Source organism: Blastomyces dermatitidis (genome assembly GCF_000003525.1).
Source record: "Blastomyces dermatitidis ER-3 genomic scaffold supercont1.5, whole genome shotgun sequence".
NCBI classification, from domain to species: Eukaryota; Fungi; Ascomycota; class Eurotiomycetes; order Onygenales; family Ajellomycetaceae; genus Blastomyces; species Blastomyces dermatitidis.
The window spans coordinates 4,388,744-4,404,911 of record NW_025544778.1 but is presented as its reverse complement, the minus strand read 5'-3'; the positions used below and the strand labels follow the sequence as shown (position 1 = coordinate 4,404,911).

At 29.9% G+C, this 16,168-nt stretch overlaps 1 protein-coding gene across 1 annotated transcript; it reads left to right on the top strand.

Annotated features, from left to right (window-relative positions):
* Nucleotides 1-12,012: 12,012 nt before the first annotated feature.
* On the top strand, nucleotides 12,013-12,174 carry BDCG_17131 (uncharacterized protein; the record flags this gene model as incomplete). The annotated part of the gene is made up of 1 exon (XM_045426285.1): nucleotides 12,013-12,174. One exon carries the CDS (start codon nucleotides 12,013-12,015, stop codon nucleotides 12,172-12,174), a length of 162 nt encoding a protein of 53 aa, XP_045281275.1.
* Between the last annotated feature and the right edge of the window lie 3,994 nt (nucleotides 12,175-16,168).

Here is a 16,168-nt window from a genome sequence, read left to right as displayed (position 1 = left end):
TTTCTGCAATCTCATTATTAATGAGAGATAAGTCTTCAGATACTCACAAAATCCAGGTAATTAAGATAATACAAATATCATGAATTTGTAATGAGAGTTGATCTGAGCAGATAAGCTCTCTCTTCATATCTTAATTATTTCTGAGCTGAATACTTCAGCACAACTGAGAGAGTAGATATAGCTTTGTAAGAGATATCTGATTATATACATAGACAGTCAGTTCTCAAAACTCTGTTACAACTGTGTGTGCTCTGATATCTGACTTCTCTGAAATCTGTGCATTTCTGATAATCTTCATATTAAATGTAATAATTGTCTGTACTGTGAGCATGATACTCTCTGCTTCTTTGAAGAAGAAAATTGATAGTTATGAGAGAATTGAGTGTCACAGATATTGAGAATATGAGTGTGAGTTTTCTTTGTTTTTTCTTTATTAGTCTCTAAATTGTGTTCACAGCCCTGTTTATTTTCTGTTTTTTAGCTTTAATAAGAATATGATTTCTTCTTTTCTTATGTATGCTGCAGACTGTTCATCTCAGTAGAAACTCATTATTTTATAGACTAGAATTTGTAAATGACAGTGTTAATATCTTTATTATAATCAGGTTCTTAGTGAAGACTGTATCATTCTAACTTGTCAGAATTTATAATATGAAAGTCATGTCTCAGCTTCTGCAGATATCTTATCTATCTAAATAATTCTCAAGTGAACTTATTTATCTTATCAGAATACTCTTATCACTGAACCTTGAATCAGAGCTTATAATCTCACTTCTCTGAGTCAATAATCTCTTTGATCTGATATTCTCTTTCACTCTCTAGTACTTTGTGAACAGAGTGATGAGTCACAGAATTCTCTTCTAAGAATTTCTTATATTTACAGAGTAAAGAGACATGAAAAACATTGTATATCTATTACTCAGATGATAGTTCTAATCTGTAGAACTGTAAGCTAACTTTCTTCACAATCTTACAAGATTCTGTTTATAAGAGATTCAGCTTCTTACTAGATCTCTGTATAATGATGTTTTCTAGACTCAGTCAGACTCTATTATCTTTTTTGAAACTCTTTATAATATACTTGAAGTTATAGTATCTCTTCTGATACTCTTGAGTCTTTCTCAAGAATTTATAAGCTTTCTTCTGAATCTTCTGAATTCTCTCAACTCATTCACAGATATTATCACACTCTATAGTATACTCTCACAGATTTATCAAGATTATTCATGAATAAGTCTCAGTAAGTATCTTAAAGAGGGTTTTATCTGTGCTGATATGCTTTGAGTTGTTGTATATAAACTTCATAAGTGATAATCAATACACTCAGTCATTCTGATTGTAATTGATAAAGCACTGCAGATACTGTTTTAATATACTTATCAGATATTCTATCTGATTATCTGTCTGTTAGTAAAAAGCTGTGCTTAGATCTCATGAGATCTTCAGTATAGTTATTAGATCAGATCAGAACTCTTCTATAAAGATTGATTCTCTGTCTGAGACAATATTCACAGACAACTCATATAACTGAATCATATTGTAGATAAAGATATGAGTCAAATTCTTTGACTTCAAGTTCTTGCAGATGAGTATAAAGTGTGTCATCTTAGTAAAGTAATTCACTATCATTAGCACACTGTCAAAGCAGATATCATATATGTTCTTGCTTTCAGAGAGACTCACAAGAGTATTTATTTCTAGCTATTTTCAAGATTTCTGTGAGATGAATAGAGAAGTAAGTTCTTTATATAATCTGAATTACACTATCTGTGAATTCTGATAAACAGTATAAGAATCTGCTATCTTCTTTATAAGTTCTTACATCTTCAGTCAGAAGTATTTTCTTATAAGCAACTCATGAGTTCTAGTATCTATAAAATGACTCACTAGAGAAGAGTCATGATGTCTTTTGATAAGTTCTATACATAGAAACTTATTCACAGGTATATAAATTCAGCTCTCTCTTTATAAGAGATTATTTAAGTCTCTTTAACTCTTTATTTCTGCAGAATTGATCTCTGCTGTAAGTAGTTTCTGAATATACTGAGTATATTCATTCTTCAGTTGCAGTTCAGACAATCTGAATAGAAGATCTTGTGAAGACTTATACTCTGTTTTCTCTTGCATCAGGTCTTTTACAGTGCTTCTTAAAGTCTGCAAACTCTTCAGATTATAGATACTCTCTTCAAGAATTCTCACAGAGATTCTCAGAGTGTTGACTCTCAGTGTTATAGAGAGTAGTTATACAGACTTCTTTTCTCTCTCTCTCTTCTTCTCTTACAGAGAATTAAGAGACTCTTCAGTCAATCTCTTTATAACACTCAGTCTGAGCATTCTGTAAAGCTTTTCTGTCTTCTCTAGTTTCTCTGTATCTATCACTCTGATCTTCTTAATATAGTCTGATCTGTGAGAGAGTCTATCTGCTGAGTTCTTAGTTCTCTTAATATATTCTATCTTGAATCAGAACTCACTCAGTCTCTGAGCTCAGTAAATCTATCATTGTGAGAGTTTCTTAATTAAAGTAAACTATTATAAGCTGTTATGATCAGTTCTAATAGTAATCACTATTATAAAGTTCTTAAAGTAGTGATATCAGTGATGAAAGAATTTCACTATTATAAGAAGCTTCTGATTATAAATGTTATAGTTGATCTTCATAGATTACATCTTCTGTAAGAAAAAGATCACTGAAACTCAGTTCTCATTTAACTATAGTTATAAAACTATTTCTGAAATTGTAAAGAAGAAGACATCTGTCTTCAATCTGATTAAGAGTAAGAGATTAAAGTGAAATAGTATCACTGTGTCTGTGAATATCTGTTTCAATCTTACAAAGACTCTATAAGCTTCTGAGATAAGAAAGTTCTTACAGTTCTTTCTTCTTAATAATCTTTCTATTCTCTATTCATAGAATGACTTCTTCTTATTTTCACTCTTTAGCATGTCTGTAAGAGTCAAGAAGATTCTTATAAATATAAAGATAAACTGTCTATAGAAATTCACAAAGCTTAGAAAGATCTGAATCTCATGAATACTAGTTAACTCTGATTATAATAGAATAGTCTCAATCTATAAAGGTTTCATCTGAATATCATTTATAATAATTACATATTTTAGGAAATTAATTCAGCAGGCACTGAAGTTACACTTTATAAGCTTAATATACAGTTCTGCCTCATCTAAGACCTTTAATATACTTTGCACATGCTCAGTGTATTCTTTCTTCTTTATAAAGTACATTATCACATCATTCAGATATATTACTATGAAGATATTCAGATATGTATGAAGTATTTTATTGATGAAAGACTGAAATACTGTGAGAATATTAGTCAGATTAAAAGACATCACTAGATATTTAAATAATTTCAGTGCAGTTCTAAAGACAGTCTTTTATTCATTCTCAGACTGTATTCACAGCTGTGTATATACATTAATTATATTCAGTTGTGTGAATATAACAGCTTCTGTAAGACAGTTAATTACATTCTTAATTAGAGACAGAGAGTAGCAGCTCTTTATTATCTTAAAGTTCAGATCATGATAATCTATACACAATCTGAGATCTTTATTCTTCTTCTTTATAAATATCACAGAGGCTTCTGCAGAGATCTGTGAAGATTGAATAAAGTTATTCTTCAAATTCTTCTTTATATAGATCTGCAAGATCTCTGTCTTATGATGAGAGAGTTTATAGATTAATCTCTAGAAGAGTTTCTACTCTTCTATCAAATCTATTATCAGATTCTTCTCATAGTGAGAAGAAAGCTCAGCTGTCTTAGCTGAGCTGAATATCTCTGTAAGATCTCAGTATTTCTCTGATATCTGAAGCTCAGTTTTTATGACTGCAAGATTCTCAGACACTTATAAAGTTATTATATAGATAAGCTTGTCTTCTCTAATTAACTCTGCAGTATTAACTATTTCTATCTTTATAAGTGAGTCTGTCAATACTGATCAGAAGTATAAATCTGACTCATAGACAGCTATATACAGATTGTGTCTTTGAAGTTATACAAGTCTTAAATACATATTATCTGTGATATTTATAATAATCACAGTTTTTACAAATCTTCTTCAGATTTTAGAGAGATCTTACAATTTAAAGATAATTCTTATAAGTCTCTCAGTTCTCAGATCTGAGTTCTCACACTCTGCTTATTATAAGAGCAGATTCTCAGTCTTCATCTTTCAGCTCATTCACTCTGCAAGTCTTAGAAACATCACAGTGACCTGAAATTCTGAGTTTATTAATACTTTTTATACTTGCAGAGCAGCAGTATCACAGTACAGTCTCTCTCTGTGAGTAAGCATTTTCATTGAGAGAGTAACAGATTCAGATATCAGCTTCAAGACTCTTAAGAAGACTGTTACTGACTCTGTTTATAACTTCTCAAATTTCTATTTTAATTTATTCAGACAGTTTGTGTGAAGATATTCTAATTTAGAACAGATAAAATAGAGTTTCTTTTTCTTAATCTCTCTATTATACACTCTGTTTATAGAAGCTTGTGAAGCTCTCTCTCTCTGCTCAGTAGTCAGATATGAATCTCTCTATATCTTATTATCTTTTTCTGATAAATCTGTTCTCTGTTGTTCTGACTCTCATAGAGTCAGTCAATGATTCACTCTTCACAGATCTATGACTCTCACAGTAATCTGTAAGTAATGAATAAGAGTCATTAGTTTCTCTAGAGTTAAGAACTTAAAGTCTTACTCAATGAGCTTGTTCTACATATCTTTATTCAGTCTTTTTATAAATATCATTATTAAGATCTTATTTCAGAACTCTGTTTTCACAGATCTTAATTTATATTATAATTTCATGAAGTGCTGTAAGTAGTCTTTATCAGATTTCTCATCTCTTTTTCTAATATTAATGATCATAATTCAGATATTCTCTGTTCAGCTCACAGAGTTTCTTAACTTATTCTTTAAATAGATCTTGAGAATAGATCAGTGAGATCTCTGATAATCATTCTCTAGATAATTCAGTCAATTCTTGACTTCAGTATAATAGAGATCTGTCATTATATAGATGATAGCTTCTTTATCTTTTATATTATACAGCTGAGCTTATAAGTCAATTTCAAATACAAACTTGTAAAAGCTTTTATAGATTGTGATTTAATAGATAGTCTTAAGTGATCACAGCTTAAGAAAGTTTCTTTTCAGTTTGTAAGTATCTCTGAAGATTATATCTAGAGACTCAGTTTAAGAGTGTTTGCAGACAGTAAGCATTTCTTATAGAAAAATAGCTTAGTTCTGCAGAAGATGCTCAAGAATATTCTTCACTAAGATTAGTTTATTCATGAGTTCAGAGAATTTCTCTGTCTGAGATGCAGAGAATAGTATTCTGTAAGTGATTGATAAGTTCTTTGAGACTTCTTTTATAAGAGTTATTCATGATTCAGATGACTGCTTCTGAGTGTCTGCAGTAGAGTTCACAAAGATGAGAGTATATAAGTTTTTAGTTCTTTCAGTTATAATAGACAGTTGCTAACTGACTGAGCTTGAAATGTAAGAATAAGTACTCACAGGCAATTATTCAGATGTTTACAGCTTGATATGATATATACTGTTAACTACTAGAAGTATTCACAGTAGAAAGATAAAATGTAGAGATCAAATGTATAATAGTATTCAAGCTGAGTTATAAATAGTATTTGTGAACTCCAGTCTATATAGTTATGTGTAGCCAAGGGCCGCTAGCTCTATTGATTACATGAGAGATAGGAATAGAGGTAAAGGATCCGCGAGGAGCGGGATTTCTTACACAAGAACATAGGAAAATACAAAGAAGTGACAATTAGATACATGCGATAATAACTTCTCAGCTCAGGAACATAGAGCGATTCATTGAAGCGATTTGTACACCTCTGTATTTATTAGAAACCTGAGGTGCTTGAGTTCCGGATTTAATGTATCCCCTGCAGGTTTCGAACCCACGCGCCTTGGTTTCCCAAGTCAAGGCGCTATCAGGTGGCCGCATTAACCATTCAGTCACTGAGGCATAGACATTGTACAATTAACAAGAAATCACTGAAATAAATATCTTCTCTAGTTAATATGAATAACACTCTTCTCTGCTATCTGAACTGAAAGATATGCAGAATCTCTCAGAGAGTTTACTCAAAGCAGTAAGAAAAGTAGCTGAAACTGCTGAACTGAAATTGAAGCTCTGTACATATACAAGAATTCTAAATGAAATCAAGGCCTTGTGTATGCAGTGACAGACTGAGATGAAAGTTAAATAATAATTGACATTCACTGCAGATCAAGCATTCACTATGAAGAGCTTCACTGATATAATTATCATTATTAATAAGAATAGAGAAAATCAGATCTTAGATCTATAGCAGAAGATTGAATATTTATACAGATAGATAACTATACTGAATCTGAAGATTTCATCACAATTGTTTATAATCTTTTCAGAAGTGTACATATCATCAGAGACTGCTATGCAGAATGAGAATTCAAGTATGAAATATATTAAGCTGAGAGATCTGTCAGAGCTATTAAGCTTTAATAATAACTGAAAAAATAATACTGCAATCAGCTGACTAAGTCAGATATAATTATATTATTGAATTGAATATGAACTCATAGACAGATAGTCAATGAAATTTCAATAAGTCTTAAAATATGCTGTGTTTCTACACAGAAAAATGAAGTCATTATAAATAACTGATAAAAAGATGAATCTTACAGACTTAGAGTGATATTCATTTCTATGAATATGAAATGAGTTTTCCAAATGAATCTTGTATAACTTTGAGAAAGTGAATATATGAGATAAGCATTACAAGTACTTCACTGAGTGTAAACAAGTGAATAATCTTATATTATACTTTATACACTTCAGCTTACACTATCTCACATTGAATGAAGAGCTTTCAACATCTTTCTGTTTATAGATCTTCATTCATGATCTTATATCTGAGTTGAGAGTGAAATGAAAATGTTTAATCTCACAGTCAGACACAGTGAAGAAAGCATATAATATTCTCATTATACAGAAATAAGTAAGTTAATTATGACAGAAAATACTGTAATTAAGTATATCTCAGTGAAGAATGAGTAATCAGACTTCTATGACACAAGTTACATATTTGAATGTAATGAATCTAGATCTGAATATTATTGCTAATGTACTGAATTCTCTGAAAAAGAGATTCTCTGAGTGAAAATCTTAATATTATGAGCATTGAGCTTGCTTCAACTGTGAATGTTAAAATCATGATATAAAAGATTGCACTCAGTATGTGCAGTCAAGAGAAGCAAGAGAGTTAAAAAACTAGCAGAATCAGTGAGCTCAGAGACACTTGCTGATATTCTATGAAAAGTCTTCAAAGTGAAAGAGATGCTCATGTTAAATAACTCTCTGAATTCTGTAAATACAAAGAAGAAGCAGGCTTCTGAATAAGATATAAGTGAGAATAATAAAGCAGACACTCATCTCAATGCCTTGAGACCTGAAATGTTAATGTATAAGAGATACTTGAATAAGAATTGAGAGATGACTGTAAAAGTATTAGCAGACACAGAAGCTTCTATATAATATATTAATAATTATATAATCTGAAGACTGAAAGAGATTCACTGAGTGAAGAATTCTTAATATATAAGATTATCTGATAACTGATATTTGATATCATCTACAAGAGTAAGAGTTCTCTTGTACTTCAGAGAATAGTCTTGCTATATTTGAGTATGAGAGCTGCAGAACATGAAATATAATCTTATTCTTGAACTTAATTGATTTCAAAGATTCAATCTGCAGATTCAATGATGTACATGTTATATACAGTTAATTGATAGAAAGAAAACAGTTCATACAATTCTATCAACTGATATGAGAAAAACATTTCATATCTCTGATACAGAAGAATTAAATCTGATTATATCTTAATAAGTAAAGAGAACAATTTATAAGACCTTATCTGAAAGTATTCTGTATATTATATGAGACCTGAAAGCAGAGAAAACTAAGATAAAAGATATGTGAGAGAACAGATGTATAAAGAAGCTTCTGAAGAAGTATAAGAAGATCTTTTAAACAGATCTTTCACTGAAATTGCTGCTGAAATAAGGATTTATACATGAAATTAATATAAGAGATGCAAAATCAGTCAATCAGAATGTGTACTCTCTGTCACAAATACATCTTGAAGAACAGAAGTGTTAGATTATCAATCTTCTAGAACATGATCTCATATAACTCTTATTAAGTGTGTGAGGCTTTTCAGTTCTATTTATGAAAAAGACAGATGAGAAGTGACAGATGTGTATTAATTATTAAGCACTTAATAAGCTTATAATCAAGAATGAATATTCACTGCTATGAATTCAATAACAGTTGAATATGATTGAAAGTGTCTGATATCTATCAAAGATTGATCTTCTCTCAGAATACTAGCAGATCTGTGTAGATAAACTATCAGTCTCACAAACTGCATTTAATATGCAATAAGAGAAGTTTGAATTTCTGATAATATTATTTAATCTGATAAATGCATCTATTATCTTTCAAATAATGATGAATACAATTCTTTATAAACAGAATGAAATCTTATATCTTATATATCTCAATGACATTCTAGTCTTTTCAAACTTATATAATAAATATCTGAAGCATCTCAATGAAGTGCTTATAACTCTGACAGAGTATAAGCTCTATGTTAAATTAACAAAGTATGTGTTTGAAACAGAAGAGTCAGAGTTTGTAGAATATGTAGTAAGTGATGACTGTATACACCTGTCAGCATGACTCAGTTGATAAGACTGATAATCAAGGCCGCACACATTAGAGATGCGTGGGTTCGAATCTCATCACTAGCACCTGCCACTTCTTATCTATGAAAGTCCTCATGTAATAGAGGCTGAGTCTAATTAGTAAGACTTAGTATGAAGTAGAACTCTCTACTGCAAGTCAAGTCACTAGTTAAGTGAGATTCTGTGAACACTCATCAGAGTCAGTATGAGATGTCAATGTCTCACTATTCTACTATACATCTGTCAAGGTTCTAACAATATAGAGTTAAGTCTAATGTAGTGATTATACACTACTTAAGTAAGTCTCTAACTAGAGCTGTTATCAGAGTCTAGCTCTCTCTCAAATACAGAGAATGATTTTAAAAATTATCTGACTAGCAGGTCTAAATATATATCTAGACTCTAGACAGAGCACTCTGATAGACTAGAGTCTGCAAGCTCACTATCAGTCTCTAATACTGATAGAAAGAACTGCAGTTATCAAGTCTATGATTAGTTTCTAACATGAGACAAGATCATGATAACTGATTGATAGATCTATAAGCATCTAATGAGACTGAGATCAGCAACTGAAAGCTTGATGTGTACATTATCAAGTGAGCAGTGACAGTCACTAACTAATGCCTCTGGAAATTAGTGACTGGTCTGAGAGAACAGATGCAGTGATCAGTTAATTATAGAGAGTTAAATGTAATTAGCTTAAGATGCATTCTGCGGGTAGCTAGCGCCTGTAGAAGAAGAAACTCTCAACTATTTAAATCTTCAAACTTCAATTCTCCAGCTAAATGTAAACAGAATTTGAATTCTCAAACTTCTGTTAAGATTAGAGAATTGAGAAATGACTCTGATAATAAACTAGATATAATACAAGCAGTTGAGATTTCTACTTTTCAAAATAGTTATAATCTACTATCTGATGATAGTGACTAGATTCTACTCTATCTCTACTCTCTTTTAGTATGAATATACAACAAAAACAACAAAAAAAGTTTAAAAACTCTTCAAAAATCACATTTATTCAAAATAATGTGAATAGAAACTCAAATTGTATTTATTCTTTTCTTCAAATTACATTTGAATAAAAAGTTGATTTAATACTACTTCAGGAACTGAATTTTAATACTGAGCAAAATTATATTATTTCTCATTCAAGCTACTACTGCTTTCTATCTCAAAAGTCTGAGATAAAGTTAAGAGTAGTGATCTATGAAAGAAAGAGATCAAGATATTAATTTAATTTAAGATTTGATATCATGTCTGACCCTGATATTCTGGTGAGTGATATTATAGATAAAGAAAATGAGTTTAATACTATACAGCTCATAAATATCTATAATGAAAAGTCATTGAAGAAAAATAACAATATCTGAATAATTAATAGAGAATTTCTGAATATAACTTCATCAAGAAACTCTATAATTACAGAAGATTTCAATACACATCATCTCTGATGAAATTCAGAATACAAGAGAGCAGTGAGAGCTAGACTGACCATGTGACTGTGTCTGAGACCAGGATCAAACTTTACAGTTGTCATGTTGTCTAAAAGCATTACTTCTGGTCATGATTTGTGTTCATCACATTGATTTCAAATCACATTATTTCAAATATTAAAGATTTCAGATTCACTTTTCAAATAAAAATCTAGTCTTAGATAAAGAATATGTTTGAATTCTTAGTCACATTTTCATTCTAATCTCATTATTGAGAATGGTATTAAATGAGATCATGAAATTACTTCTCACTTACATAATATCATAACATAGCACTCATTTGTTGAAAATTCAATAGAGAGTGTTATCAAATATTGTTACTTTTCTAAACATAGATTATAATTCATATAATTTTAATTATAAAAAAAACATAAAATACAAAAAAAAATAAAAAATAAAAAACAAAATAAACATAAGAAAAAATCACATTAAAAAAAAAAAGAAAAGAAAAAGAAAAAAACAAAAAATAAAAATAAAAAAAATCAAGGTTGCAGAGCTGCAGTATTCTTAAAATACTTACTTCTCAGAGTCTTTGCAATGTTCATTATCAACTGTGTATTTCTTACAGTGAGAGTAACACAGCTGTGATGAGTTATTATCTTAACATTATCTAATAAATAATCAGTCTATATCTGTATAAATGTGAATAATTAGAAAATATACACTTAAAAAGTGTGATCAGAGTGAACTCTGCTGTCACTTGAATGACATCAAGGACAGAATACTGAAATCAATGATTTCTCTCATTAATTTCACAGACAAGGTGTGTGAAGATGATCTTGAGAAATATAAGATTTTCTGACTTCTGGTAAAAATGAATCTCATGAAGAGACTCTATTTTCATGATATCAGAGACTGAGTATTATTAAAAAGTGTTACTTTCATGCAATGCACATGTACTTACTGCAGTGATTCACTCTCTGTGCATGTAATTGAGAGTTATGACTTTCTCACACTGCACAGCTCTTTCTGAAATGCTGCTGTTGATTTACAATTCATACAGTCTCTCAGTTCAGTATATACTGCATGTATGCAGCTCTGCATGCTAAGGCTGTATTAATCATTATAGCCTGATGTGATACTCACTTTTCATGAGCCATGTTTTGTTTGAGAAAGAAGAGAGAAGATGCAACTGTTGTTTTATTAAGAGAAGAATGAATAATTAGTATTATTGAATTAATTTAATTCATCTGCATTTAAAATTTGATTAGTTTATACTCTTCAATTTGAGGGTTTCTATAAGTGTTTTAATAGTTTTCATACCAGCTTGAACTTAGTGATGGGTTGAAGAAGAAGAGAAAAGAGAGAAGAAAGAAATGAGAATAACTTATCTTTATAATATGAAAACAGAGAATCACTGCAATCATTCTTTCTAGTAATAAAGATCTGTTTTCTGCATGTATTTCTGATATAGATTATATGATAAATGCATACAAAGAATATCAATAGTGTATGCATTGAATGAAGATAATATTGCTATGCAATACTGTAGCTGTTTCTGTACATCTCTGAAAGCTGTTAATAGTTTCTTTATCTCTTTATATTTGATAAGTTAATAATATATTTCAATGCACTCTCTCTTTCATCATTATCATTATTACTATTATCATTATCACTATTATTATCATCACTATCATCATCATTATCATTATCATCATTATCATTATTATCATCATCATCATCATCATCATTATATCATTGCCTGTCTTCACTTTCTCTTCAATACTTATCAAAATCAATCATGTCATCTCTCTTCAAATATTCTGCGGTTCTGTGGATCATCAAGGCGCGTGAGCACTGTCACAGATTGAAGAAAGAGAAGAAGAAGGTGTTCAAGTGTGAGAAGACAGATTATAAGATATATTATAATGTCTTGAAGAGGCTTCATAAGAGAGCAGAATAATAACAATTTTAAGTAATACTTCTGATAAATTTAGACTGAACTAAGTATAGAAATAATGTGAATGATGCTGTCTGTGAGAGATTGAAAAAGAAGACAGTGAAGAGCCTCATGCAGTAGTGATAAGACTAGAAGAAGTTTTGAGAATGATTTGAGACTAAGATGAAGAGAGAGAGAAAGAAGAAGAGTGTTACTGTAAATAAGTAATAATAGAAGAAGATTGAGAAGATATTGAAGTGAGAGACAAAGAAGTCAAAACTGATAAGTTTTTTATTGAGAGATAACAATTTTTGATAATACTTCTGTTCTCTAATTGATTAGCAGAAGCTGGCAGAGAAGAAGGGAATTAAGGTCTTATTCAGGTCTTGAATGCACTTCATGATTCAGAATGTTGAGAAGACAGCTCTGCTCTCTGAGCATGTCAATCTGCTTACTGCTGAGATGAAACCTGAGACAGCAGATCAGAAAATGTGGGATTTTGAGATACAGATTGATCTGACTGAAGAGAAGCAGTGAGAACTCTTCTCTGAGAAGGCAGTGAAGAGAGATTTTGAGATGATTATCATCTCAGATAAGAAGAAGAAGAAGAAGAAGAAGAAGAAGAAGAAGAAGAATGAGAAATGAATTATAAAGAATGATAAGAAGAATGAGAAAGAGAAGAAGTAGATTTTTTTCTTTTTATATTAGTTAGTTATAAGTTTAAGTTTTTAATTATTAATAATTAAAATTGATTTTGAGTTTTCAAAAATTATTGTACAAGTTGTAATCAAGTCAGGAATGATATATATATATATATATATTTAACTATCATGATTTACAAATCACTATAATGTATAAGTATCAACATTTTTTCAACATTGATATTCACAATATTAATATATTTTTAATAATATTATCTGATAATGTAATTTGATAACACTCTCTTTCACAATATTAATATATTTCAAGAAATATGACAGAGATTAATCAAGATTGTTTATTTACTTTTATACATCAATGATATTCAATCTGAGTTAGTACTAAAATTATAACTAAGCTAAGAAACAAGATTATTTTCTCTTATATTAATTCTTCTTACACACATCAGTGATCAGTTATTGAAAATAAATTATTATCTTTCTCAAATTATTATCATATCTTCTGAATTCATTTATTTCACTTCTTTTACTTCTATTGAAGATTCACAAACTTTTCAAGAAATCACTGTGAATTATAAAGTCTATGTTGTTTACAATTCAATATAGAATACTCTCTTTCAATTATAATGAATAATTACTTCATTCTTCATATCTGATTTCAGGTCATGAAATTTATGAAAAACTCAACACAAACATTGAGATGAACTATGGAATAATTATTAACAGATTGCATTGCAGATTACTGAAGAGTCATCTCTTTGCTGCAATCACTGTAACTTCATTCAGAAACATTCATCATAAACTGATTATAACTCTGAAGAAATTTTCTGACATCTGAAGTCATCAGAATGCAGACAATAAAAGAAAAATAATCAGAAAATTACTACTGAGCTGATAAGTTACTCTATCAGATAACAATTTTTGATAATACTAACTTTCTAATTTGAAGAAAATCATGTGAAAATGACTCTGTATCAGTACTCTGATTTCATAACTCTCATCTGATAACTTCTGTAAACAATTACTTTGTATATGTATATCTCTGAATCTTTCTCTTCAATTAATTGAAAACTCTGAATTTCAAACACTTCTTCAAATACTTAATTCAAATCTTCATATTTCACATTGATTCTGTCTTCAGTTCAATCTCAAGATATACTACAAAGTCAATATGCAATATCTAGAATCAGAGTTGAAGAATCATTGAAGAGTGTCTCTCACAGTGAATGTATGAACTAGTACAAATAATCTTGCATTTATAAGAGTTACATGTTATTACATTGATGAGAACTGAACTTATTGAGAGACATTAATTGAATTTAAATCATTGATCAGTAGTCATACTGAGAATTATATAACAGAGGTATTAATGACTGTGATTAAAAATGACTATTGAGATATTAGTCTCAGTCTTCTTACAATTACAACTGACAATGCTGTGAATAACTACACTATGATGAAGAGCTTGGAGTAAAAATTGGCTTTGCATTTCTGAAATGATAAACAAGGTCATATTCTCTGCATTGCTCATGTGGTTCAACTTGTGATGCAAACACTGATAAAGAATCTTAATATCAAGATGAAGAATAATGAGATGAGTGATTCTTGAGATGAGAATGAGATGAAAGTGATTACTCAAGTAACTTTTACATTCACTTTGCAAAAGATAATGCTTTTTGACAACACTTTTTGATATTACTTTTTAGTAATGCTTTTTGATAATACTACTATTAATTTTGAATAGATTGACTAATAATTTAAATATTATAGATTCAAAACATTGCTAATATGATTTGTATCTCTTCTAAACAATAATAATGATTTCATGATATTCAACAAATAAACAAATCAGTCACATCACTGAATATAATACAGAATGTTAGAATATGATGAAGTTCAATATATGAGATAACTGTTCAGACTCTTCAATTGTGTCAGATGATTGATCATTGAGTGCAACACTCTGATTAGAAAAAGATTCAGATATTGAAACTTTCTGATATGAAGTGAACTCAGTTGAAATATGTGATTGATTTACTGTTTCAGTTTTATAAGATAACAAAGACAGTCTCAATCACTTGTACATCAATGCTGCAGTCAGTCTGATGAGTGTATAACAGTTTATTTACTTATCTTGAGAAGCAGTTGAATCACTTAAAAAGAAATTCAGTCTGAGATGATACTATAGCACAGGCTATTATTGCTGTAAGAGATAAACTGGCATATTATTACAGCAAAATGAAACAATCTTTTACAGAGTACTATACTGTAGCAGCTCTACTAGATCTCTCTTATCAAGTTAATATCTACACTTCTCAAGATTGAACAGAGGAGAAATGAGACTCATATGTTAAATTAGTCTGAGACTACTACAATGCCAACTATCAGAGATTTGAATAAGCAGATGTTTGAGATGTGAAGACAGTGAAATACAATTCTCTAGTAAGTAATGATCTTTGATAATGCTTCATATCATATAGAACTATAATACTAACTTTGAAACAGAACTTGCATACATTGATTATAACTGAAAATCAGGTAAAACTACATACTTATAAAACTGAATTTGACTGCTATCTTCAAGATGATCTGACAAATTTACATATTAAATCAATTCTAGAGTTATGAAAAATTGTTGAGAGTACATATTCAACTGTTGTACTGATAACATGTGATATTCTGACAATTTCATTGATAGAGGTGAGAATGAAGTGAAAGTTCAACTCAAGTTAAGATATTTATCACTATCATCAGAGACAATTACAAGAAGAAATAATCAAGAAACTCATGATTGTAAAACATAGAATTATCAGATAGTTTAATACCTCTGATCACAGTATATCAGAGAAGTGTAGTTTTCATGAGAAAGTGAAGAATAAACTTGCACAAGAATGTATTTAGTTGTTTCATGAGTGTTATTAATAATTATTACCAAATTCTGATTATATAAGCAATCACTGAATGAACTGAATGGGACTGATTTTGATCTTCAGTCTCAGTCTCATTCTGATTTTGAAAGAATAATCATCTTTCACAGTTTATTCTGGAAAATTACTCTCATTTCACTGTTCTTGAATTAAATCTGGTCATTTTTCATGTCATTTCTCTCAGAAATGGTCCATTTTCAGATTTTTTTGAGGCTTGATCCTGGTGAGACTCACGCTAAGAAATGTATGAGACCAGACCAAATGAGACCAAATGTGAAATTCATGATCCCGCCGGTCAGTCTAGTGAGAGCTGATAATCTGATTGAATAAATCTTTAAACATTCAATAGATTTGATTAATAAGTCTGATTAATAAACATTCTTTAGAAAAGGCATGAAACAGAAATCTATTATAGATCTAATCTTCATGTCA